Source organism: Dasypus novemcinctus, chromosome 21 (genome assembly GCF_030445035.2).
Source record: "Dasypus novemcinctus isolate mDasNov1 chromosome 21, mDasNov1.1.hap2, whole genome shotgun sequence".
Classification (NCBI taxonomy): Eukaryota; Metazoa; Chordata; class Mammalia; order Cingulata; family Dasypodidae; genus Dasypus; species Dasypus novemcinctus.
The window spans coordinates 29,741,279-29,768,342 of NC_080693.1; the positions used below are offsets into that span (position 1 = coordinate 29,741,279).

At 39.1% G+C, this 27,064-nt stretch overlaps 1 protein-coding gene and 1 pseudogene across 1 annotated transcript; both read left to right on the plus strand.

Annotated features, from left to right (window-relative positions):
- Nucleotides 1–3,203: 3,203 nt before the first annotated feature.
- On the plus strand, nucleotides 3,204–4,133 carry LOC101427454 (olfactory receptor 1A1-like). The gene has a single exon (XM_012527192.2). It carries the CDS (start codon nucleotides 3,204–3,206, stop codon nucleotides 4,131–4,133), a length of 930 nt encoding a protein of 309 aa, XP_012382646.2.
- Nucleotides 4,134–14,580: 10,447 nt separating this feature from the next.
- On the plus strand, nucleotides 14,581–26,854 carry LOC101427020 (olfactory receptor 1A1-like; annotated as a pseudogene).
- The last annotated feature ends 210 nt before the right edge of the window (nucleotides 26,855–27,064 follow it).

Below are 27,064 nucleotides of genomic sequence, written 5' to 3' on the forward strand. Positions count from 1 at the left end.
TCTCCTATTCATTGCCTTTTCAAGTCTTTCCTCATTTTTCCCTACCAGGTTTCTGATCTTTTTCTTATTATTGTGTAAGACTCTTATGTATTCTGTATATAAATTCCTCATCATTTGTACGTGCAGCAAAATTTTCTTGCAGTCCATGCCTGGTCTTTCTCCACTCTTTGTAGTATCTTTTTCACACAAAAGTTTTTAATTTTAAGTTGTTCAAATTTTACAATAATTTCTCTTAGGATTTCCACATTTGTGTCAGGGTTAAGAAATCAATATCTCTCCTTACACTGTAAACATATTTTCCTTTATAATTTTTAGTTTTTTTCTTTTCACAATTAATCTGTTAGAAATTATATTCTATATTTATTAAACCTGGATACCCAATTGACTACTCAGTCCATCCTTTCCTTGCATATTAAAACACCAAAGCATACCATATACTAACTGCAAATATATCCTTGGTCAGCGTTGGGCTCTGTAGTCTGCACAAGGGTCATTTGTCAGTCCTCATCCCAGTTCTACTCCACTGTTTGAGGATCAAAGCTAAAGCCCTAGTAAAACACTTCGATACCTACAGGGCAATTCTGCCCTCCTCATTCTTTTTCCTAAGATTGTTTTAGCTCTCCTGGCTCTATTCTCTTACATGACTTTTAGTTTCAGTTTGTAAAGTTCCATATTTAAAAGACACCTGTGGTATTGATTGCAATTGCATCAAATTGTTTGATTGATTAAGCAGAGTATTGACAATTTTACATTGAGTCTTTCTCTCCATTATCATTGCCTCTCTCCCTTTTCTATACATATTTTTTCTAACCTTTAATAAAATTTTATAACTTTCGGATACCAGTCTTAGACCTCTTTTGTTAGAATTATTTTTATATTGCTTATATTTCCATGTTATTGTGAATGTGGAGCTTTCTTAAAATTATATTTTCGAACTAATGTTCTTGTTAAAAGAACAGTTTTGATTTTTTAATATTGATTCCTATCTTCAAATCTTCCTGAATTCTCGCAGTAATTGTACAGATTATTTTTTATTTACGATTCAATCGCATCTTCTGTGAATGTTATCCATTTTGAATTTTCCTTTCCAATTTTTATATAACAAAAATAAGGAGTGTTTTTGTAAATATTTGAAAAATAAATGAAAATGATAAAATATATAAAAGTAAGTAAATGTGCAGTGAAATAAAAGGAATAATTTCTGTTGCTTATAAAAGCCCAGGTGGACATATGTCATAATAGGTGGCCGATAGATGGAGAAAGAGGCACACAGGCACATTCCACCATGTGACTCCACCATCCAATTCAGCCTCCTTGCCATTGCACCCAGCTGGCAGAAGAGGAATGGGAGAATGTAGGAAGCCCAGAGTTGGAGCTCATCAATAGATTGCGTAGGATCAGCCACGTGACCACCCGCAAGGCAAGAGTGCCTGGGAAATGTAGTGTAGCTGAGGATTCAGGAAAAGAGAACAACCTGCATTTGGGTGAACAGTAGTCGTCTCTACCGCAATTAGTACGAACTGAGATCACATTATGTCCTAAAAGGAGGAAACCTGGGAAGCAGCTGTGGCACAAGCAACTGAGCTCCCATTTAGCATATGGAGGACTTGGGTCTGATTCCTGGGACCTCCTGGTTAAAAAAGAAAAAGAGGCATCCCAGACCTGTGTGGAGCAGAGAGGTGCAGGCCCACGTGTGGCAAAGTGACACACCGAAAAGACGATGATGCAACCAGATGAAAATAAATAAATAAACAATAAAAGGAGGAACCCTGTAGTCAAGTATTTTAGGGGGCAATATAATATTTTGGTTAGAAATTGGAAACGCTCACTGAGATAGAAATAGAAATGTTTGGCGGGGTGGGGGCGGTGGGGTTGATTGGGACCTCATATTTTTTGAATGTAATTTTTAAAAATAAATAAATAATTTTAATAAAAAAAAAGAAATGTTTGATTATAAAAGATCTTCTTTAAATGGAGAATCAGCAAGATCAGATGTAGAGCTAAGGGATAAACTGGGTGAGCATCCCACATTTGAGGAACTCATGAGATGCACTTGGACTGAACTCATGAAATAATGAGAGCTAGTCTCTTTGTGCACCCTGTATTATCTTCATGATTCGTCTGTACAACTATAAACTCTTTAATTAAAATTAATTAATTTTAAAACTCCTTGGTGCATACAATGAAAAATGTCCCAAAAGTGGTAAAAATAAACAATACGTAGATATCCTCCCCAGGAAAACTTACTGAGTTTGAAGACTCAGAGTAAGACGTTTCATCAGACATATTGGCAGGACAACAGAACTTGGAAATATGGGAAACACAGGTCAAACCTAAAGGCACAGACCTGAGAGTCAATGGCAAAGTACAGAGAAAACCACTATGGAGTTAGATGATCCACCAAAAAAAATAATCAAAGAGAAAATGCACATCAAAGAGAAAGACATTGTTGTTATGGTTTGGAAAAGAAATAAATGGAAAGTCTGCTTTGAACACAGGACACATGGGGAGGACATTCACTGAGCTGGTTTCACTGGGACCTAAAGAAACTCAGTGGTTCTTACGTTTTACAACCTCCCAATGCCAGTGTAGACACCTGTTATCTCCTGGACTCTGGTTCAACCTGAGTTTGGTCAGGGGAACAATTCTTAATTGTGCTGACCGCTCCCTCTACTGACACATGCTTTGCACAGGAGTGTTTAATTAAAGAAGCCCGATGCTGTCTTTTCCTTATCAGATATAAGATTAGTGTGTGATTCTGTCTCCTCCAGTAAGTTTTAAGGTACTTAAGAGTTGAGAATATGTTTTATAGGGTGAATAAATGGCTGAATTAACAGGTATTATCATATATTTACCATTCCAGGAGCCTAAGAAAGTGAGTAACACAAAGAATATGAAAGGTTAATTATTTTTTAAGTGATTAAAATACAGGTGGTTTTTGGTAGAGGGACTGGAGTAACTGATAATGGGAACTTCTGATGTACAGATTGCTAATTTTCTATACAGAAATATCCAGCAGGGACTAACATTTACTCCAACACCAAAGAATTTTTTCCCCCATATGCTGTCTCTGTCTAGATTTAGTAAGCCCTTGGAGAGAGAAAGCTAATCACTAGAGTAAGAGTAGTAGAAAACTAATTTCATCACAGAAAAAACTTCACTAATAATTCTGGCTTCTCCTCCCTTTTCATGCTGAAGGAGCCATGAAGAAAGAACACCAGTCCTCTATCCTGTATTTCATCCTCCTGGGATTTAGCAGTCAGCAGGCACAGGAAGATTTCTTCTTTGTCCTCTTCCTGTTCATCTACCCCATCACACTGATTGGAAACCTGCTCATCATCTGGGCCATTCACTCTGATGTTCGCCTTCATAACCCCATGTATTTTTTCCTTGCCAGCCTCTCCTTGGTTGACATCTTTTTCTCATCTGTAACCATCCCTAAGATGCTCACAAATCATCTCTTTGGCAACAAAGTCATTTCCTTTGGGGGGTGCATAACACAGATGTATTTCATGCTTGCCTTGGGTAACACTGACAGCTATATCTTAGCTGTGATGGCATATGATCGTGCTGTGGCCATCAGCCGCCCTCTTCATTACACAATGATTATGAACCCGACATCTTGTTTTCTTGTTGTTGGGTCTTGGGTCATTGCAAATGCCAATGCCCTCACCCAGACTCTGCTCACAGCCAGAGTGTCTTTCTGCAGTAACCAAAAAGTGACGAATTTCTACTGTGACGTTACATCTTTGCTCAAGTTGTCCTGCTCTGACATCCACTTTAATGTGAAGATGATGTACCTAGGAGTCAGTGTTTTCTCTGTGCCATTAATATGCATCATTCTTTCCTATGTTCACATCTTCTCCACTGTCTTATGGGTTCCATCCACCAAGGGCATGCTCAAAGCTTTTTCCACCTGTGGCTCCCACCTCACTGTTGTTTCTTTGTATTATGGGACAGTGATGGGCATCTATTGCCACCCTCTTACCAGTTACAGCCTGAAGGATGCAGTGATAACTGTGATGTATGTGGCAGTGACCCCAATGCTAAATCCTTTCATCTATAGTCTAAGAAACCAGGATATGAAGGTTGCCTTGGGGAAGCTCTTCAACAAGAGAACGTCCTCTCAATGAGTTGAAGTCATGCATTAGACAGTGCATTCCACAGTTAGGATGCACTTAAGAATCCATTCCCAATGTCATCCCACTCCAAGAAACCAACTTTGATCTTTCCAGACAGAAAATTCCACTTCTCAGAAATCTTGTAAAAGTTTGATGAGATTTTAATCTCACTGAAATGACCACATGCTGTATTGCTTCTTTTTTTTTCTGTTATTTTTTAATTAAAGTTAATAGATCACAAGGAATATTACATAAAAAAATTAAAAAAAGAAATAAACCTAAGAGGTTCCCATATAACCCACTCCCCACCCCCCACCTCATCGTTTTTGTAAATTGTATTTTTTTGAAGCTATATACATCACAAAAAAATGCTACATTGAAAAATATAAGAGGTTCCCATATGTTGCTTCTTTGGCAGAGCAGCAGCACAAGAACGTTGGGATCATGTCCCAGCTATGCTACTGACTAGCAGAGTAGAGTTTGGAAATTCTCAGCTTTGTCTTCCACATCTACATATCGGAAAAAAATTATCCTGATATGAAAGCATCACATCAACTCATCCTTCAAAGGATATAAAGCACTATTCATAAATGTCCACTGTAGTAGTCTCAGAGGATTCATCACTGCTCCCCTGCTTCCAAGACTCTGAAGGCAGGAGATGTCTTAAAATTTCTCTGTACCTTTGCTATGCAACCAGTAATTATTGCTGGGAGGTGGGATGAATAATGGAAAATATCAGACTCTGAAATGTGATATGATAGTGACCTGACATAGACCTGAAGTTATTTATCCATCCATTTCAGTCTTAAAGCAACTGACCTTGGGAGATATTTTATTCTTACTGCATAATTAATTAAACTAAACTTTCTCTAAACATCCTAAACCCCACTCTGAAATCTTACTAGAAAGACACTCATTAATATTCTTATCATATTTTAAAGTAATAAAGATATGACATGATCTGCTTTAATTTATTTTAACATGAAATAAGCCTGTACTAACAGACTCTTTGGTGCAAAATAATAAATAAAGAAAAGAACTTTATTGAATATTACATGACTATGTTTCTTCAGCACAGTCCCAGGGAGATGATGAGGCTTTCATTCTTGTGATCGGCCCTGATTATGCAGATAGTATTCCCAATAACAGTATATCCAGCAGATCAATAAGCACCCCTGAAGGAATTCCCTGCCTATAATCTGGTTCTATCAAGGAGAAAATTATGTGTGTTTCAAAATATCCATAATATATAAGTGATTGTTCATAAATCTCATCTTTTCAAAACAAATAATGTTTGGAAGAGGTGAATAGCAGAGTGCAACTTCATTATCTACCAGTAAAAATATAAACTCATTGTTTTCTACAGATAATTTACATTGCCAAGATTTTGTTCATGCATGTTGAAAGATGACTGACATTTTCATGTTTTCTGAGACCCAAGCACGGACGATGAGAACAATCATACTATCTCCTGTTAACCAGAAAGGATTGATTACAAATGAATATGATTCTATGGGAGTAGATCACAAATGTACTGGGGGAGAGTGTAAACTACAGTGTAAACTATAATCCATGTGGTGCAGCAGTGCTCCAAAATGTATTCACCAAATGTAATGAATGTGCCGCAATGATGAAAGAGGTTGTTGATATGGGAGGAATGGAGTGTGGGGTGTGGGGTATGTTGGAACCTCTTCTATTTTAATGTAACATTTTCGTGACCTGTGTACATTATAAAAAAGGCAATTTAATTCAAAAATGAATAAATAAAATAAAAACAGATGATAGAGTGAATGAAGTCATTTCATGTAAGGGTGTTTAATGTTCGCCAAAGAAAATGTTATATACTTCTATGTGTTGTCAGACTTTCTTCTTGAAAACTGAGGTTTGAGATCTGTTTTTTCCCCACTGCTGTACACCCAGCACCTAGAACAGTGCTGGCATATAATAGTTACTCAATAAGTTTGGGTTAAACAAATAAATGGATCCTTCAATAATATGCCTAAATAATTAATAACTAATACTAATTATGGTGTTGTGGGTGAACTGGAGAAGGACAAATGATATATTTCTCATGGTGAACTAATAAGTGCCAAAGAGAGTGATATAAAGAAGAGCTGAGGAAGTATAGAGTCATACGGAAACTCAATACCAGTTAACCTTCTGAATCATTCTCACACTGTTCCTCTGTGTAACAAAAGTTAGAAATGGGGAGTTGACACCCTACTGTACTTTCCACAGTAAAAAGAACTTATGAGTGTGTGTGTAGCTTTAACTGTGAATAAAAATCATGGCTTCTTTATGTCAACTCATCACTGTTTGTCTTAGCGACCATCCTTTGGTTCTGCCTAACACACCATCTGGAAGTAATATTGAAACTATAATTTAATTTACTTCATGTGCCACTGCACATGGAAAAGACTAAGCCTGGGAAAGACTACGTAGCTCGTGTGTCAGTTAGAGTCCAATGAGGAAACAGAATTCCCACCAAGTATTTTTAAAGAAAGAAGGCTTAATTGAGGGTGTTGGGCGCACAGGTACTGAAGACTGAAAGAGGAAGAAGGCAGATGCCGAGGTAACCCAGAGGTTATTAACTGCAGGAAGAAGTTGGTTCCACTAAGAACAGAGAACAATGGGAAAAGATGATGATACTAGAGCAAAGTGGTAGTGATATTTTTAAAATTTTGCTTTGGAAGTAGCAATTAATCTTTAATAATGGAAATGGAAATACCAAGAGTCACTCCCAGAGAATCCCTGGATATCTAGACATAGTCTTCTGTGCCACATAGAACAACAATTTTCCCTTGGTAATTGGGGTTAATCACTCTAGGTAATAGAGAAATCCCTTTTTCTGGATCACCTTTAGAGACTTGTAACAATTTGGTTGAATCTAACTTTTTCCGATATTTGAAAAAATAGATTATTCACACTATTAATATTTGTTTTAATTAAATTTCATTTTTAGAAATATTTTCAGGTTTTTCATTTAATTTTGTAAGCATATTTACAACATTAATATTCTAGCTTGGGATAGAATTTTGAGTTGAGAAATTTACCTGTTAAAACTCTGAAAAGTCTTCAGTGTTTTCTGACATGTGGTGTTTTTTAGGGAGAATTATTGAAGCCAATGTGAATTTCTCTTTCTCTTGAGGTAATCTTTTATTCTCCAGCATTCAAATTTTTATTCTAAAAAATATTATTCCTATCATTAAAACAACAAATATCACCAGGAAGCAACTTGGAATATTTTCATTAATATTCTCCAGAGCAGGGTTAAGCCTTCATTTTGCAATCTCATCAATTGCCCTCTTCATTACACAACAGTTAAGAACCAATATTTTTGTTTCCTGCTTCTTGTTGGATCTTGGGTTTTTGATTCTCTATAACAGGGGTTCTTAACCTTTTTTGTTCCACGGACCCCTTTTCCAGTGAGGTGAAAACCGTGGACCTTCTCAGAGTGAGGCAGCGGATGGTTTTATGACACTCAGATAGAGTCGGGTCTAACAACGCCATAATTTTGAAGTATGGATGTGCATAAGTGATTTTTCATGATATGCAATAACTGTAATATGATATGAAATGAATGCTACTGTAATTTATTCCATGCATTCATAAGTGAAAGAAATGTTAGATTTCAGTTAGAGGTAGAGAAAATAAAGGTAATAAGTTGTTTTTTTTCATTTCAAGCTTACAGACTCCCTGAAACCCAGGTTAAGCACCCCTGCTCTATAACATTACCTTTAAATTTTTGCTCTAGTTTAATTCTGACCTCTTTCTGTGGAACTGCTATTATACTTAAGTTAGATCTGCATATTCTCTGTTTTTAATTCCAACCTTTGAATCTTCCTTCTCAAAGGATTTCTGAAGTCCTTCCTCAACATTAATAATTTATTTTCTGAAAACTCACTCTTACCTAAAATGGAAATTTAAATATTTTTCTGCTATTTATTCATTTCTGTCCACTGTTTCCAAAATGATTTCATTTTTTTCTAAATATGTCTTTAAGTTTGGTACCACTTACTTTAATGTATTAAGAACATTAAAAAGATACTTCTTAAAAATTTCTGGAAATATATTTCATAAATAATTTCTTTTTTTAAACATTCTTAAATGAAAAGGAATTTGCCAAAAGACAATTAAAATTACCCTCTATTGCCATTCAGAGTTTGTCACTTTTGGAGAGGGCGTTCAGAGATTCCTTTCATGAGTTGATGATCGCTGAAGTCACTGTCCACAGAATATACTTGCAAATTTTTGAGAGTTAAAGCATCGTTTTAATATATCCTCACATAATTCCTTACACCTAATTGTATGCAATTAATAAAACATGAAATAGGAAAATATTCTGAGTAGTACAAAATCTGACTACTAGGAAGAAAACGTCTTTCATGCGGTGTCTCATTTTTTCCACATCTGGATAGGGCTGTGGACTCTAATCTGAACACAGGGCAGGTAGCAACAGGGCCATGGGCCTCACCTGGAACTTATCAAGAGGAAAATGCACCTTAAGAAGATCTCCAGCATCTGCATGTGCTTAGGCTCATAGAAGATTTTGGAGACTCGCTCAATAATTGAACAACCAGTGTAGGAGGAAGTGAAATAACAATTAACATTTACTAAGTGACATAAAGCGAACTATGTTCCAGGCTCTGGTTTAAGAACTGTCAGATAGTATTGCGTTTGTTCTGTGTAACAAATTCAGGATGATTTTATTATTGTGGTTGTTGTCCTTATTCCAGTTTAACAAGAGCATAAGTAACATAATGGTCCAGTTGCTAAGTATCAGAGTATGATTCAAATTCAATCAGAGCACCGTCTTCATGGTCCTAAACAAGAAGTGGACCACAACACCTCTAGAGCCTTTCTATCTCTAAGAATCTAAAAATTCAGGAGACCTACTATGAGCATTCTAAATTAAAGAAAGTTTAACTCCCACCCTAACCCTCCTCAGGACACATCCTAGAGTAACAGTGAAATGAAAATTATTTGCATACCCTATGGCCTATGGTTAGTGGTAATAGTCTGATCACATCCTTTCATACTGTGTAACAAATGTTCCACAACAACATAAGGTGCTGGTGGAGGTGTGATGTATGGGAATTCTGCACGTTATGCATGATTGCTTTGTAGGCTCCTAATTTCTCTCTCTATATATAGAGAAGTATTAGTCAGCCAAAGGGGTGCTGATGCAAAATACCAGAAATTGATTGGTTTTTATAAAAGGTATTTATTTGGGGTAGAAGCTTACAGTTACCAGGCCATAAAGCAAAAGTTACCTTCCTCACCAAAGTGTATTGCCACGTGTTGGAGCAAGATGGCTGCCGAAGTCTATAAGGGTTCAGGCTTCCTGGTTTCCTCTTCCTGAGGCTTGCCTTTCTCTGGGCTTTGCTGTGCAATTATCTCCACAAGGCCAGGTTTAGACTATTAGGTGAACAGCTTATTTCTCTTCGTGGGGCTTCTCTCTTTCCTCACAACCAAGCTCTTCTGTGTGCTTATTTACTGGGGCTCCAGCTCAAGACTCCAACATCAAAAATCCAATGCTTTTCTTTTGCCATGCCTTTTATCTTTGAGTCTCCACCTGCCAAGGGATGGGGACTCAATATCCTACTGATGAGGTCCAATCAAAGCCCTAATCATAATTTGATCATACCCAGGTACAGACCAGATTATAAACATAATCCAATATTTCTTTTGGTAATTCATCAGTAACATCAAACTGCTACAATATATTAAAAATCAAATGTTTATATACAAAAATATGTTTAAAATTTTTTTCTTGTCCACAGTTTACAACATGGATGGGAGGGAAGGCAGGAGCAAAATCGTAGCCTAGACCTTGTAGCTCCAAAAGAGAGGTTCCAGATTTATGCTGAACAGCAGAGGAGAGGGCCCCACATTCCAACAAATATCCTAGAAAGACAACCCCAGTGCATAAACCCTGGGGACACAGTCTCCTGGAAACCCTCCCTTGCTCTGGAAATGATTGCTCTTGACAGGCACTGGGGTCCCTAGGGCACGGCTGGAGGAGTATGAAAATGAGCACCGACAATTACTGGGACTTGGCCTGGAGGAAGACCTGGGGGACTTATGTATTGGGAGACTTTACAACCTGGTGCATATTTGCAGAGAGCTCTTTGCTCTGACAGCCTTGCTGCCTTGAGGAGGATCTAGACCACTCATCTCTGTGTCCCAGCACTGCTCCAGCTCTACAGCCTGGCCCGTCCATTCTTCCGCGAGGTTGGGAATATTGGACCTCATCATTTCCAATCATCCCAGTCCTGATTCCCCCACATCAGGAGAAGACCAGGGATCAAGTCTCCAGGCCAACTGTTGGCCCTTTATCCAGCATATACACCCCCAAAAGTAGTACTAGTAGGTGTTAGACCTGCTGACTGTAAAACCCCCATTTGTGGAAGAGGATTGAAGGACAAGGATCAGACCATTTTTCACCTCACCTGAACTCAGCACAGACCCTCACCTGGTAAGGACTATGGACATTGGAGAAATGAGCCTTTATGACAGCATTGTGATACAAATACCCACTTACTATTTTTTCCTCTAGTCTGACTTTCTTCCATGGCATCCTTCTCTCTTAGCATCATACAGTGGCCCCTGGATCCTTCTTCCCAGTGTAAATAAACTCGCACTTATTCTGCCTGTTTACAAGCCCCTCCCTCTCTTTCCTCTGTGTGACATGATTGAGTCACTCAGCTTCATGGCCACAAGCTGCTCAGTTATCACCTAACCCTGTGAAATCTTTGTTAAGTTTGCTTTTACATTATTGTTAAAATATCAGAAAGACAGAGAATAACATAATAACTCATCATCTAGATTTAATATGTGACATTTTTTCATATTTGCTCCATAAGATTAAAAAAAAATAAGCACTAAAGATACAAATTAAACTCCTTATTTTCCAAACCAAATCTTATTTTTCCCTTCTCAGCCCAGAGATAACTGCTGTCCTGAATTTGGTAGTATACTCCCTCATATTGAAAATTTACAGATTTTGGATATATGCATGCATTATTTTAAAAAATAACATCTAAATGTATTATGTGATAAAGTATTTCTCTTCCAGCAACTTGTTTTATTTCCATCACTTCTTTATTTATCTGTGTGAATTTATTCATTTTAACCCTTTCCAGAATTCATTAATAAGAAAATGACCCAATTTATTGATCCATTCCTCATTTGTTAGATGATTTGTAAGAATTCTACACTGACAGTACACATCCTTGTGAAAATCTTCCTGTCCACAGGACCTAGAGTTTCCCTAAGTTCTCATCTAGAAGTGAAATTGCTTGGTCAGAGGCATATGAATTTTCCACCTAATGAGACATTGCCTAATTATTTTCAAAGTGGCTACATTAATTTAGAGTCCCATCAGTAGGTCGTGTTATTTTTCATTTTTTCACTTGCTCCCTAACACTAGAAATTCTCAGACTTTTACACTTGTTTCAAGATAAAGAATGTAAAATTGAATTTGTTTAATTTGCATCTCTCTCATTTCTAAAGAGGTTGAACATCTCTTTAGTTTATTGGCCATAACCATTTTTTTCTGTCACTTGCCTCTTCAAGTCTTTGCTCATTATTTCCTACTGGGTTTTTGGTCTTTTTCTTATCATTGTGTAAGACTTTTATGCTTTCTGAATATACTCCTTTAAAGGTTTTATGTATAGCAAATGTCATTTTCATACTAATGTTTTAAGTTTTACATAGTCAAAATTCACAATAATTTCTCGTAAGGTGTGTGCATTTGTGTCAGGGTTAAGAAGTCAACTCCTACTTCAATACCATAAACCTGTTTTCCTCCAAAATTTTTGAAATTTTTCTTTTCATAAGTAATCCTTTAGAAATTGTGGTATATATTTGTTTCTTATGGGTAATCAAATGTTCCAGCACAATTTCCTAAAAAATCATCTGTTAATACTATAAAACCAACCCATGCCATATACTGTACTAATTTGTAATATACGTTTAGTCTGTGTTGAGCTCTGTAGTTTGTTACATGGGTCATTTGTCAGTCCCTACACCCATCCTCGTCCACTGTTTGAATTATCACAGCTAAAGCCCTGGTAATTTCTGAGAGGCAATTTTTCCCTCCTTTGATTCTTTTTCCCCAAATTGTCTTTGCTCTTCTTGCCTCTCTATTCTTCTCCTACATGAATTTTAGGATCAATTTGTTAACTTAATAAAAGACAACATTGGTGTTTAAATTGGGATTGCATCAAATTTATAGATAAAATGGAGAAAAATTGGCATTTTTTGCCACACTTGGTCTTTCTATCCATTAACATTGCATAGCTCCCATTTTTGTAGGCATTTTCTTTTAACCTTTGGTAAAATCTTGTAACTATTTGACACAGTGCTTCACTTCTTTTATTAAAATAATTTTTAGATGCCTTAAAATTCCAATTGTTATTGTAAATGGGGATCTTTCCTGAAATAATATTTTCTACATATTGTTCTTAATATGGGGCAATAATGATTTTTAATATACTTTTTATTTTTTTAAAAAGAGACTTAGATTATATAAATGTTACGTAACAAATATAGGGGATTCCTATATGCCCCACTCTGTATCCCTTTCACATTTTCCCACATTAACAACATCCTTCATTACTGTGATACATTTGTTACAATTGATGAACGCATTTTGGAACATTGTCACTAAGCATGGATTATAATTTACGTTGTAATTTACACTCTCTCCCTCACAATTTTGTAAGTTATGACAAGATATATAATGGCTTGGATCTGTCATTGCAATGTCATTCAGGACAATTCCCAAGTCCCAAACATGTCCCCATATTACACCTGTTTTTCCCTCTCCCTCACCTCAGAATCTCCTGTGGCCCCTGCTTCCACATCAATGATAAAAGTTCTTTCATTGCTAGAAGCACAGTAAGTCTATACTAGAATACCAATAAGTCTACTCTAGTCCATCATTCATTTCCCGATCCTGAGGATTCTGGGATGGTGGTGCCCACTCTGCCTCTAATTGAGAGGGGCTTAGATCACAGGGGCAGATGGATGGGACTATCTTACTTGCAGTTGCAGACTCTTTCTGTTCCTTGGGATGGTCATTGTCCATCATCATCTCCTTGTTAGTTGTCCTGAGTGAGTCCAGTGAACTGGAGTGTAGGTGTTGCAACTCTGTGGAGACTCAGGACCCGACTGGCACAGGGAAAGCCCAAAGATTTAAGTCTCTTGGACATACACCTATCAACTCTAGTACTAACTATAGGTTCAAATAGAAAGGGCCAAAGCCATGTGTAGGAAAACCACAAATGAGCCCAACTCTGTCACCCTGGGGAGCATAAATTCCCAAGTAGGGTTCATTGGCAGGGCGCCAAACTACTGAGCTTTCTGCCCTGCCTATAGTGTCTGGATGTCTCTGCTATTTGAGGCAATATTTATTTTGGCAGTCAATGAGATCCAACTGAGACATACACAAGCATAACCTCTGGTTTTTTAAGGTTCATTTCTTTCCTCAAATCCTGAATGCTATTAGTTTTTCTGCAGATTCCCTTGTTTTCTTGTGTGTATTGTTGTTGTTTGCAAACAACCATATTTTGTGTGAATTTTTTAAAATTTGACCTTTCCTTTCCAATTTTTGTATGGCAAAAATATGGAAGGGCGAGTTCGTGTTTGTAAAGATTAGAAAAATAAAGAAATAATAAAATAAAAAGGTTAGTTCTTCTCCTTTGTAAAAACCCTAAGTGGGGGATCTTGGTAGTAGGTAGAACTCCAAGATATGTAGAAAGACTCACACAGACTCATTCCATTGTGTGTCCCCTTGCCATTTGCATCCAGCTAGCAGAAGCAGAAAGAGAATATGGTGGAAGCCAAGAACTGGACATAGCAATGCTATGAGCGGACTTGGTCACATGACCACACTTCATTGCAAGAGTGCCTGGGAAATGTAGCATAGTTGACTGTCCAGGAGGAAGAGAACAACTTGCATTTGGGTAAGGAGGGAATGTGTAGTCAAACAATTAAGGGAACAATACAATATTTTCAATAGAAAACTATCATGGTCTAAGCTAACACAGTGCTATAGTTAATAGAAATGCTGAGTTATATAAGATTTCTTTTAAATAAAGAGCTACAAGGTCTGATATAGAGGTGATGGATACACTGAGTGTGTGCCTGGCCTGTGAATATACCACATGTGGGAAAACCATAGAATACATGAGGATTCAACTGAAGAAAGATTTGAGTGATAACTTCTCTGTACACCTTATTATCTGCATGATTATTCTGTAAACCTAAAACTTGTCTAACAAAAAAATTAATTAAAAAAGTTCTGCAGTACATACATGAACACTATTCTGCACTAATTTTTCTGGAGATAGTAAAAATAAGGAAGATGTGAGTTTCTTCCTCAAAAATAACTGCTCAAGTTGAATTTTCAAAGTAAGGTGTTTCATGAGACATATTGACAGGATGACTGAACATGGAAATATGGGAAAAACAGATTAAGCCTAAAGACTTAGACCTGAGATTCATTGGCAAATCAGTAATTGAAGCCACTATGGCATTCGATGAATCACCAAAAGAAAATGAAAGAGACATGAACAGACCAAAGAGAAAACCATTATTATTAGTAGGGTTTGGAAAAGAGATAAAAACTATCAAAGGAGATGATGAAAGTCTGCTTTGAAAATGGGACACATGGGGAGGCCACTCACTGTTCTGGTTTTACAGAGACCTAAATAAATCCAATAGTCCTTGTGAATTATAACCTCCACTGCCAGTGTAGACACCTGTTACCTCCTGGGCTCTGATACAATCTGACCTTGGTCAGTGGGACAATTTCTAATGGTCCAGGTTGCTCTCAATACTGACAGATCCTTTGCACAGGAGTGTTTGAACATAGAATCGCAAAGTTGTCCTTTCCTTGTCATGAAAATATATAATGATTAATGTGTGATTCTGGCTCCTCCACTAAATTGTAAGGTACTTGAGAATTTAGGTTATGTTTTAATAGGTTGAATAAATGGAAGAGTGAACAGGATTTATCCATGAGCGTAATAAAATGTGTAGCACATGGAATACGGAAAGTTAATTATTTCTTAGAGGATTAAAACTTAGATGTTGCACATTGTGTGTCCTGCCATGGCCCACTGGGTAGACTGGGGGACAGTGTAGACTACAATGTAGACCACTGTCCATGTGTGCAGCAGTGCTCCAAAATGTATGCGCAGGTGCAGTGAATGTGCCACGATGATGGAAGAGGTTGTGGATGTGGGAGGAGTGGGTTGAGGGGGGTTGGGGGTATATGGGGACCTCATACTTTTTGAATGAAACATTAAAAGAAAATAAAGAAGAGGAAACAAAAGAAACCCCTAACATCAAAACAAAACAACCTAGATGTTTGGGTAATGGTTCTGGGGAAGCAGATAATGGCCACCTTTGATACACAGAATGTTCATTTCTACACTTGCATGTCCAGGGATGACTGACAGTTAGTCCCACTGACCAATAGGGATTTATTCCCCATATAATGTCTCTGTCAGGATTTAGTAAATGCAGGGAGAGAGAAAGTTGATCACTAGAGTCAAAAAATTACTCATAACAGAGTAATTTCACTCACAATTCTGTATTTCCCTCCATTTTCATGCTGAAGAAACCAGGAAGAAGGAAAATCAGTCCTCTACCCTCTATTTCAGCTTCCTGGTAGTTAGCAGTCAGCAGCCACAGGAAGATTCCTTCTTTGTCCTCTTTCTGTCCATCTGCCTCATCACAATGATTGGAAACTTGCTCATTTTTCACTCCAATGTTCACCTTCACAAGCACATGTACTTTTTTCTTGCCAGCCTCTCCTTTGTTGACATCTTTTCCTCAACCATAACCATCCCTGAGATGCTCACAATCTATGTCTTGGGGAGCAGAGTCATCTCCTTTAGGGAATGCATAACATTGGTGGATTTCATGCTTGCCTTGCCTAACACTGACAGCTATATTATCTCAGCTGTGATGGCATATGATCATGCTGTGACCATCAGCCACCCTTTTCTTTTTTTAAATTTTATTCATTTTGTAAAAATATTACATTCAAAAAATATGAGGTCCCATTCAACCCCACCACCCCCACCCCACCATTCCCCTCCCAGCAACAGTCACTCCCATCATCATGACACATCCATTGCATTTGGTAAGTACATCTCTGGGCATCTCTGCACCTCATGATCAATGGTCCACATCATAGCCCATACTCTCACATGTTCCATCCAGTGGGTCCTGGGAGGATTTACAATGTCCAGTGATTGCCCCTGAAGCATCATTCAGGGCAACTCCAAGTCCCAAAAACGCCTCCACATCTCATCCCTTCCTGCCATTCCCCACACCCATCAGCCACGATGGCCACTTTTCCCACTCTAATGCCACCTTTTCTCTGTGGACCTTGGATTGGTTGTGTCCGTTGTACCTCCATGTCAAGAGGAGGCTCAGATTCCACATGGATACTGGATGCAATCCTCCTGCTTTCAGTTGTAGGCACTCTAGGCTCCATGGTGTGGTGGTTGTCCTTCTTCAACTCCATCTTAGCTGAGTGGGGTGAGTCCAATAAATCAGAGTGTAGGAGCTGAAGTCTGTTGAGGCTCAGGGCCTGGCTATCATATTGTCAGTCCAGAGATTCAAATCCCCTAAATATATCTTAAACCCCAACACCAACTACAATTCCAATAAAGTAGCATGAAAGTCTTGTGAAAAGAGATCCCATCTGAGTCCAGTTTCATCATGCAGAAACACCAGCTCCAAAGAAGGGCCATCTGACATGGCAGTGAACCCCATCTGCCATGACCATAGAAGCCGTGAGTCTCTTTAGTCTTCAAAGGAAGCAATATCTGGGGTTGTATCTACTTTATCTGTCTTTTAGACTCTGCTCAATTGTGCATAAGGGCAATCCTTCTGACAACCTCCAGACTCTTTTTTAGAGACTTGTAGCCTTATAAACTCATTTGTCCTTTCCATTTCCCCCTTACATTAGGTCAAACAGCATTTTAAAGACATGTTATTATATGTAGACAGGGATATTCTGCTGATCCGCATTGAACCTTTAATTTAAGGTCATTTTCTAGTTGCATCATCAGTTGGTACTTGGTAGTGATCCCTCGGTGCCTGGGAGGCTCATCCCCGGGTGTCATGTCCCACGCTGGGGGGAAGGCATTGCATTTGCATGCTGAGTTTGGCTTTGAGACTGGCCACATTTGAGTAACATGAAGGCTGTCAGGAGGAAGTTCCCAGGCACAGTGCTGCTCTAGGCCTTGTTCTTATTTCAGGCATATAGGCTCACAAGCATAGTCATTAGTATCATGGTCTCACTGTTGGACCCTCATTCCTTCCTGGTCCTTATCATTGCTCCTGGGGGACTGCCGCTGCTCCCCTAGGGACTACAACAGAGCACCCCCGGCCCGGAACCCAGTACCCCGCCAGCTGTAGTTTTTAATTGTTGCCACTATGAGTGTATCCAAACATTACCATGCACCCTGGACATATGCACTGTATAGCTCCCTGTCAGCCATATATCACCTGTCTATAGTATCCTATACCAGTATTCCTCTGCTGCCATTGTTGAACCACTCTGTGATCCAAAACTTCCTGAAAAGAGAAGCCCAATATAATGTCAGGATCCCTTACTAGTAAAATGGAATATAGCGATGGGTTTAAAGATTAGATAGAGAATACATGTTGGTTTGGAAAAATTCTACATCCTATCTTTTTCTTTTCTTTTTTCCTAATTATTGAGCTTCTCTTCACAAGAGTCCTAGATCACAGTAATTCATATATACAATATACAGTACTCCCACACATCTACCGTAAAACCTTTTCCCTTCCACAGCAATATTCTTATAACTTATTCATATCATATTTACTTAAACTGATGTACAGACTCTGAGATAATAGCTTTCAAACAAGGTGACATCTGTGCTTACATTGTGGTCCATACTTTAGGATATACAGTTTTCTAAATTTTTAGTTATCCTATGTTTTACATTATGGTTTACTGAGGCACAGCGTCAGGCAACAGTCTGGCTTGCCTCTCTGGCCAGCTCTGGCGCGAAGTAGGTACCGCTTCCGCTAGGGTAAGGGTGGCTGGTACGGGCGATCTGCCCTCGGCCTGGTACGGGTGTCACCGCCCTCGGCCTGCCCTTCGGCCCTCCCACCGCACGTCATCTCATGCCCCCCCTGCTTGCCGAGCCGACCGCCTGACCTTATAAGGGCCTTCAGCCCACCCGGACCAATAGGGAGCCGGGGCCAGCAACAGCCCTCCCCGCGCCGGCCTGCAGCGCCTCAGCTCCCATACCATAGATAGGCAAAAACCCTGTGCTCACCAATCAGCTCTCACCCCGCACCAGCCCCACCCCCGTTCCCTCGGGCTTATATTGTCCAACACTTCCTCAATAAATCGGATCTGCGCCATCAGCCAGTCTCCGTGGTCTGTCTCCTCTAGCCGGGCCACATCGTCCTCGCCTCCTGCGACCCCACGAAGCCCCGCAGAGGCTTCAGTTTACATTATTAGTCTGTCGTCCCCTATATGTTTATGGTGTAATATTACATGTTATATCCATCCTTGTGTACTCTCGCAAAACTCCTCTCTTACTCCACATTTACATTGGTTCCACACATTTAACATCCACTTTCCCCTCCCCTTGGGGCCCACAGTGACAGCCAACCTCCATTTCCTGAGGAGCCACATCCAGTTCAGGGCCTTACTTGCTCAAGTGCCCTAATGCCCTGGGAGCCACCCTTTCTCTCGAGAGATACAGTTCCCTCTATTTGATGGCATTAGTCCTCCGCAGGATGTGGGTCCACCCCCACTCTCACTACTTGGGTCTCTACCCAATGGTACAACCCACCCTGGCAAAATGAGCATTCAGATATTCCCCAGGAGCCCGTCCTGCATCAGACCATCCCCTCTGAGCATCCTAAACAGGTAACCCTCCTAATTATATCTTGATACGATTTTCTCAGCATTTTACTCTCAACCAACACCTGACACTCTCCTATGTTCGTATGTTGCCCCTCGCTCCCCCCACTTTTTGGGCAATATTACCCATCCACCCGTCTCCAGCCCCCCCTCAAACAGGCAAAGCCCCACCCAACGGCAACCCTTGCCCCCATTTTATCTTTTCTTTGTGTTCATACTTACCGCCAGCTCATCATAGATTCCACCCCTGTAGATGTCGACTCACATCCTTCCTCCACCCCCTGATTTCCTGTAAGCCTTTCTCCCATCTCTAGCTCTCTGAGGCAGCTTGCTTATTTCATATCATTGAGGTCATGTAGTATTTGTCCTTCAATGCCTGGGTTGCTTCACTCAACATAAGGTTCTCAAGATTCATCCATGTTATCACGTGTGTTTGTAGTGTATTTGTTCTTATAGCTGAGTAGTATTCCATTGTATGTATATACCACATTTTATTGATCTACTCATCTGTTGATGGGCATTTGGGTTGATTCCAACTTTTGGCGATAGTGAACAATGCTGCTATGAACATTGGTGTGCATATATCGGTTTGTGTCTTTGTTTTCAGTTCTGCTGGGTATATACCCAGCAATGGTATTGCTGGGTCATATGGCAAGTCTATGGTCAGTTCTTTGAGAAACCACCAAACTGTCCTCCATAATGGTTGGATGCTTCTGCATTCCCACCAGCAGTGGATGAGTGTTCCCCTTTCTTCACATCCTCTCCAGCATTTGTATTCTTCTGTTTTTTTTTTTTATAGCTGCCAATCTTATGAGAGTAAGATGGTATCTCATTGTAGTTTTGATTTGCATTTCCCTGATAGCTAGAGATTTGGAGCATTTTTTCATGTGCTTTTTAGCCATTTGTGTTTCTTCTTTGGAGAAGTGTCTGTTTAAATCTTTTTCCCATTTTTTAAATGGGTTGTTTATCTTTTTAGTTTCAAGATATATGAGTTCTTTATAGATGCAAGTTATAAGTCTCTTATCAGATATATGGTTGCCAAATATTTCCTCCCATTGTGGGGGTTCCCTTTTTACTTTCTTCACAAACTCCTTTGAGGAGCAGAAGGCTTTAATTTTGAGGATGTCCCATTTATCTATTAGTTCTTTTGCTGCTCATGCTTTTGGTGTGATATTCATGAAGCCATTTCCTATTACAAGATCCTGTAGATGTTTCCCTACACTGCTTTCCAAGGTCTTTATGGTCTTGGTTCTTATATTTAGGTCTTTGATCCATCTTGAGTTGATCTTTGTATAAGGTGTGAGATGGTAATCCTCTTTCATTCTTCTACATATGGCTATCCAGTTCTCCAGGCACCATTTGTTGAATAGGCCATTTTCTCCCAGTTGAGAGGGTTTGGTGGCTTTATCGAATATTATATGGCTATATAAGTGAGGTTCTATATCAGGACTTTCAATTTGATTCCATTGGTCTGTGTGTCTCTCCTTATGCCAATACCATGCTGTTTTCACTCTTGTAGCTTTGTAGTATGTTTTGAAGTCAGGTAGTGTGATTCCTCCAATTTCGTTTTTTTCTTTTTCAATATATCTTTGGCTATTCGGGGCCTCTTTCCTTTCCAAATAAATTTCATAGTTAGTTTCTCTAGTTCATTAAAGAATGCTGTGTTGATTTTTATTGGGATTGCATTGAATGTGTAGATCAGTTTTGGTAGGATAGACATCTTAATAATATTCAGTCTTCCTATCCATGAACAAGGAATATTCTTCCATTTATTTAGGTCTTCTTTGATTTCCTTGAACAGTCTTGTATAGTTCTCAGTGTATAAGTTTTTTACCTCTTTAGTTAAATTTATTCCTAAGTATTTGATTTTTTTATTTACTATTGTGAATGGTATTTGTTTCTTGAATTCCTCCTGATCTTGCTCATTATTGGTGTACAGAAATGCTACTGATTTTTGCGCATTGATCTTATAACCTGCGACTTTACTAAACTCATTTATGAGTTCTAGAAGCTTTGTTGTAGATCTCTCAGGGTTTTCTATGTATAGGATCATGTCATCTGCAAATAATGAAATTTTGACTTCTTCTTTTCCAATTTGAATGCCTTTTATATCTGGTTCTTGCCTCAATGCTTGAGCAAGTACTTCCAAGACAATGTTAAATAGGAGCGGAGACGATGGGCATCCTTGTCTTGTTCCTGAGTTTAGAGGGAAGGATTTTAGGATTTCTCCATTGTAAACAATGTTGGCTGTAGGTTTTTCATATATACTCTTTATCATGTTCAAAAAATTTCCTTGTATTCCGATCTTTTGGAGTGTTTTTATCAAGAAAGTGTGCTGTATTTTGTCAAATGCTTTTTCTGCACATATAGATGTAGTCATGTGATTTTTTTCCTTCAACCTGTTTAAGTGGTGTATTACATTGATTGATTTTCTTATGTTGAACCATCCTTGCATACCTGGAATAAATCCCACTTGGTCATGGTGTATAATTCGTTTAATGTGTTGTTGAATACGATTAGCAAGTATTTTGTTAAGTATTTTTGTGTCTAGGTTCATTAGAGAAATTGGTCTGTAATTTTCCTTTTTTGTGGTGTCTTTGTTTGGCTTTGGTACAAGGGTAATTTTGGCATCATAGAAGGAGTTCGGCAATGTTCCTTCTGTTTCAATTTTTTGGAATAGTTTCAGCAGGATTGGTGTTAGTTCTTTCCGGAATGTTTTCTAGAATTCACCTGTGAAGCCATCTGGCCCTGGGCTCTTCTTAGTTGGGAAATTTTTAATGACTGATTCTATATCTTTGCTTGTGATTGGTTTGTTAAGATCATCAATTTCTTCTTTCGTCAATATGAGCTGCTTATGTGTTTCTAGGAATTTGTCCATTTCCTCTAAATTGTTATTTTTGTTGGAATATAGTTTTTCAAAGTATCCTCTTATGATAGTCTTTATTTCTGTGGGGTCAGTGGTGATATCGCCTTTCTCATTTCTTATTTTGTGTATTTGCATCTTCTCTCTTTTTTTCTTTGTTAGTCTCGCTAAAGGTTTGTCAATTTTGTTGATCTTCTCAAAAAACCAGCTCTTGGTCTTGTTTATCTTTTCAAGTGCTTTTTTATGTTCTATTTAATTTAGTTCTGCTCTTATCTTTGTTATTTCCTTCCTTCTTCTTCCTGTTGGGTTACTTTGTTGTTGTTTTTCTAATTCCTTCAAATGTGCAGTTAGTTCTTCAATTTTTGCTCTTTCTTCTTTTTTGATATATGAATTTATGGCTATAAATTTCCCTCTCAGTACTGCCTTTGCTGCATCCCATAAATTTTGGTATGTTGTGTTATCATTATCATTTGTTTCAAGGTAGTCATTGATTTCTTTTGAGATTTCCTCTTTGACCCACTGTTTTTCTAAGAATGTGCAGTTTAATTTCCAAATCGTGGTGTGAAATCTGGGTCTCTGTCCCTTGGAAATTTCCAGCTTCACTCCACTGTGGTCAGAGATATTGTTTTGTATGATTTTGATCTTTCTGAATTCATTCAGCCTTTCTTTGTGGCCTAGCATATGGTCTATGTTGGAGAATGATCCATGTGTGCTTGAGGAAAATGTATATCCTGCTGTGTTTGGGTGTAATGATCTGTATATGTCTATTAGATCCAGCTCCTCTAATATACTGTTCAAATGTTTTGTTTCTTTAGTGATTCTCTTTTGAGATGTTCTGTCCAGAGTTGATAGTGGTGTATTAAAATCCCCCACTATAATTGTAGATGCACCTATTCTTTCACTTAGTTTTTCCAGTGTTTGCCTCACGTATTTAGAGGCACCCTTGTTAGGAGCATAAATGTTTATGATTGTTCGATCTTCTGACAGATTGTCCCTTTCACTAAAATGTAGTATCCTTCTTTGTCTCTCACAATTGTTTTGCATTTAAAGTCTATTTTGTCTGATATTAATATCGCTACTCCTGCCTTTTTTTGGTTATTGTTTGCATGTATGATTGTTTTCCAGCCATTCACTTTCAACCTCCATGAGTCTCTGGGTCTAAGATGTGTCTCTTGTAGACAACATATAGATGGGTCATATTTCCTTATCCAATGTCCCAGTCTGAATCTTTTGATAGGCGAGTTTAATCCATTGACATTCAGTGTTATTACTTTCAAGGAATTATTTGTGTTAGCCATATTTTGATTGGATTTGTGTTTGTCGTATTTTGTTTGTATTTTTTCCCCTTCTATTTTTGTCTTTTTTGTTGCTCTTACACTCTCCTTCAACTCTGCCTGTCCTGTTTTTTCCTTTCTTCCTGCAGAACTCCCTTTAGAATTTCTTGAAGGAGAGGTTTCTTGTTGGCATACTCTTTCAGTTTCTGTCTATATGTGAATATTTTGAACTCTCCATCATTTTTGAATGCAAGTTTAGCTGGATAGAGTATTCTTGGTTGGAAATTTTTTTCCTTTAGTACCTTGACTATATCATATCACTACCTTCTTGCCTCCATGGTTTCAGATGAGAAATCAGCACTTAATCTTATGGAGCTTCCCTTGTATGTGATGGTTTTCTTTTCTCTTGCTGCTTTTAGAATTTTCTCTTTGTCTTGAGCATTGGATAATTTGACAAGTATATGTCTTGGGGTGGGCCTGTTGGGGTTTATGACCAGTGGAGTGCGCTGTGCTTCTTGGATATGTACATCTGTCTCTTTCAGTAGATTTGGGAAGTTTTCAGCCATTATTTCCTGCATCACTCCTTCTGACCCCTTTCCCTTCTCTTCTCCTTCTGGAATGCCTATAATACATATGTTTGAGCTTTTTGCATTATCATTCAGGTCCCTAATTCCTAGCTGGATTTTTTCTACCTTTTTATTGACCAATTCTACTATCTGTTTGATTTCCGATGTACTGTCTTCCACATCACTAATTCTCTGCTCTGCCTCTTCTAGTCTGCTGATATTTGCTGCAAGTGTATTTTTGATTTCTCGAACTGTGGTGCTCATTCCCATCATATCTGTTATCTTTTTGCATATGTCTGCAATTTCCCCTCCAAGTGTTGTCTTCATGTTGTTAACCTCTTCCTTTACTTCATTAAATTTGTCAGTGATAAATGTTCTGAGATCTTTCATTTCTTGTGCGAAGTTCTGCTCCCCTTCCTGATTTTTAGTTTGTTGATTGGATTCATCCATGTTTTCCTGATTACTGGTTTGGTTTGTAGATTTTTGTTCCTGTCTGGTCATCATTTTATCTTGACGGGTTTAATCAGTTCCTTAGCTTCTTTGTCTAGTCTTGGAGATTAATTAGCTGTTGTTTTTGCATAAGTGTTATATCTTCTCTTTGACACTTCGTTCTTCTTATTCTAATTTCTTATTGCTGGTTGAGTTCACTTTAAAGGAAAGTATTAGTGCCGGGGAAAGGCAATTGTGTAAGCAAGGAAAAAGTGTAAAGTAGTATTGGTGATAAATGTTAACAGAGCAACAATATGAGATCTGGGAGCACGGATATGAGATTCATGTAAGTTGAGTAGAGTTATAACAGTAGGTATAGTACTTATAATGAGGTAGTCGACTGAATATGGGAGGAATATGGTGTGAATTAAAAAGCTAGTCTTTTTGTGAGAGAGGGAGAGAGAAAAGAAAGGTAGTAGTTTCAAGAGTGGATAACAGACAGAAAACAAAGGTATTAGAAATCAAGAGTTAGACACTTTGTGGATCAAAGAAAGGGAAGTGGAATATAGGAGAGACAGTAGATGATGGCGGATATCAAGATGTAGGAGAAAGGGGATAGTGTAGGTAGCCTAAATCAGTTCACACAGAAATGAGGCAGTGGAGGATGAGAAAACCCAGCAAATATGAGGTGTTCCCTGCAGCACCTATTGTATAATTAAGTTAAAATAAAATAAGAAGAAAATGAGGGACAAGAGAGAGAGAAAAAACAGAGAAAAAAAGAGATGAGAAGACAGGAAGAAAGAAAAAAGGGGAGGGCAAAAGGTGGGGAAGAGGTAGGGGAAAGAAAAAAAAAAGATATACATGAACCAAAATTGCAATACCGACTACAACAACAACAAAAAACCCTAAATAACTGAAAAAAAAAAAAGACTTTGGGGTATACTCTGGGAGAAAAGACTAGGGGATAATGCAATATTAGCAATCAGGACTTTAAAAAAAGTAAAAGATAAGATAAATGAAAATAAAAACAAAACAAAATGAAATGAAAAAGAAAAAATGCAAATGTTGAAGGCTAGGGCATTCAAGAACCTCAGATGGACCTCAGGGCATGGTGGATTCAGGGATGGAAAGTCTGAGATATTGAAGACTCAAGAGGTGTGCGTCTCTGGAGTGTGGGCCACCAGAGTTTAGGGGACTCATACCTGGCAACCTCAAATCTGGTCAACAAGAAGCCTAGGAGCACCGCAGTGTATCACAGCCCTCAGGGATCCCCGCAGCTGGGTGCCAGCCTTATGGGGGAAGTCAGATCCGCAAACTCTATGTTATGTCTGAACCCTGCAATTCAGTTACTCACTGGGTTAATTTATGTGGATATATCGACAATTCAGCTTTTGGACAGCTCCCACCCAGTGAAACCTCAGAACGGCCACCTGAGGGCGCCTCTACACTGCAGTCAATTTAATGACACAGATCAGAAGCCAGGCCCGTGGGTGGGGCTTCAGCCAGTAATGTCGACAACAGAGTCCAAAACGGGAGTTCCCAAGCTTCGAAAATATTCCCCAATCGGCTTCCAGACGTGTCCCCCTCCCTCGCTGCACCCTATAGCAACCTCCCAATTATGTCCCTTTATTGCCAGCAATCTAATTCCGCTGCAGATCGGCAGCCGGGCTTGTGGGGGCGGGGCTCCAGGTGTAAGCGCTATTACTTGTGTCCGCAATCAAAAATTCCCCGCTTCACAACAAAACACCGTCTGTCTCCCCAAATTGGTCCGCAAAGGCATCCCGTCCCATCAATCCCCCAACAGCCCGCCCAGGACTCGTGAATTCCCCAGTACCGCAGAGCCTCCAAAAACCGAAGCTGCAGCGCTGATTCCGCGGCTCCACCCCCCCCCCAAGGAGGGAGCAACCCGTGTGCAGGTCTCACCTCCGTGCAATAGAACCCCAATTCTATCTTATAGGCCAATCCTCTCTGTTACCTTCCCACCAAATCGATGTCCAGACACTTCCTGCCCTGCAAAAATCCCGAAAAAGCCTGGTCCCGGAGAACCTCCAACAGCGCCCAGCTGCCTCTTCCCAGGAGAGACAACAAGGCAAGCTCACTCAGCGACCATCTTGCTTCCTCCTCCCAGCCACCCTTTTCATTACCCAACAATTACAATATTTTTCCTGCTTGTTCTTGGATAGGGTAATTGGAATCTCCACTTTCCTTCCCCATACTCTGCTCACAGTCAGTCTGTCCTTCTGTACCAAGTAAGTGTCCAATTTTTACTGCGACATTAGCACTTTGCTCAAGTTGCCTTGCGTTGACATCCACTTTAATGTGTAGATGATGTACCCAAGGGTCGGTATTTTCTCCATGCAATTAATATGCATCATCATCTCTTATGTTCAGTTCTTCTACACTGTCTTACAGGTTCCACCAACCAAGGGCATGCTCAAAGCCTTCTTCACCTGTGGTCCCACCTCAATATTGTTTCTTTGTATTGAAGGACTGTGATGGGCAGGGATTTCTGCCCTCTGACCAGTTGCAGCACAAAGGATGCAGTGATAACTGTGATGTTCATAGCAGTAACCCCAATGCTAAATCCTTTCATCTATAGTCTGAGAAACCGGGACATGAAGGCTACCCTGGGGAAGCTCTTCAGCAAGAGAATGTCCTCACAGTGAATGTGAGGTCATGCATTAGACACTGCAGTCCACGGTTAGGATGCACACGAGAGTCCAGCCCCCAAATCATCTCACTCCAAGAAACCAGCATTCATTTTTCCAGCCAGAAAATACCACTTCTGAGAAAGCCTCTATCAGTTTGATAAGACCTCAATCTTAATGAAATGACCACTCTGTGTGCATTATTTCTCCTTTGGCAGAAAGGCAGCA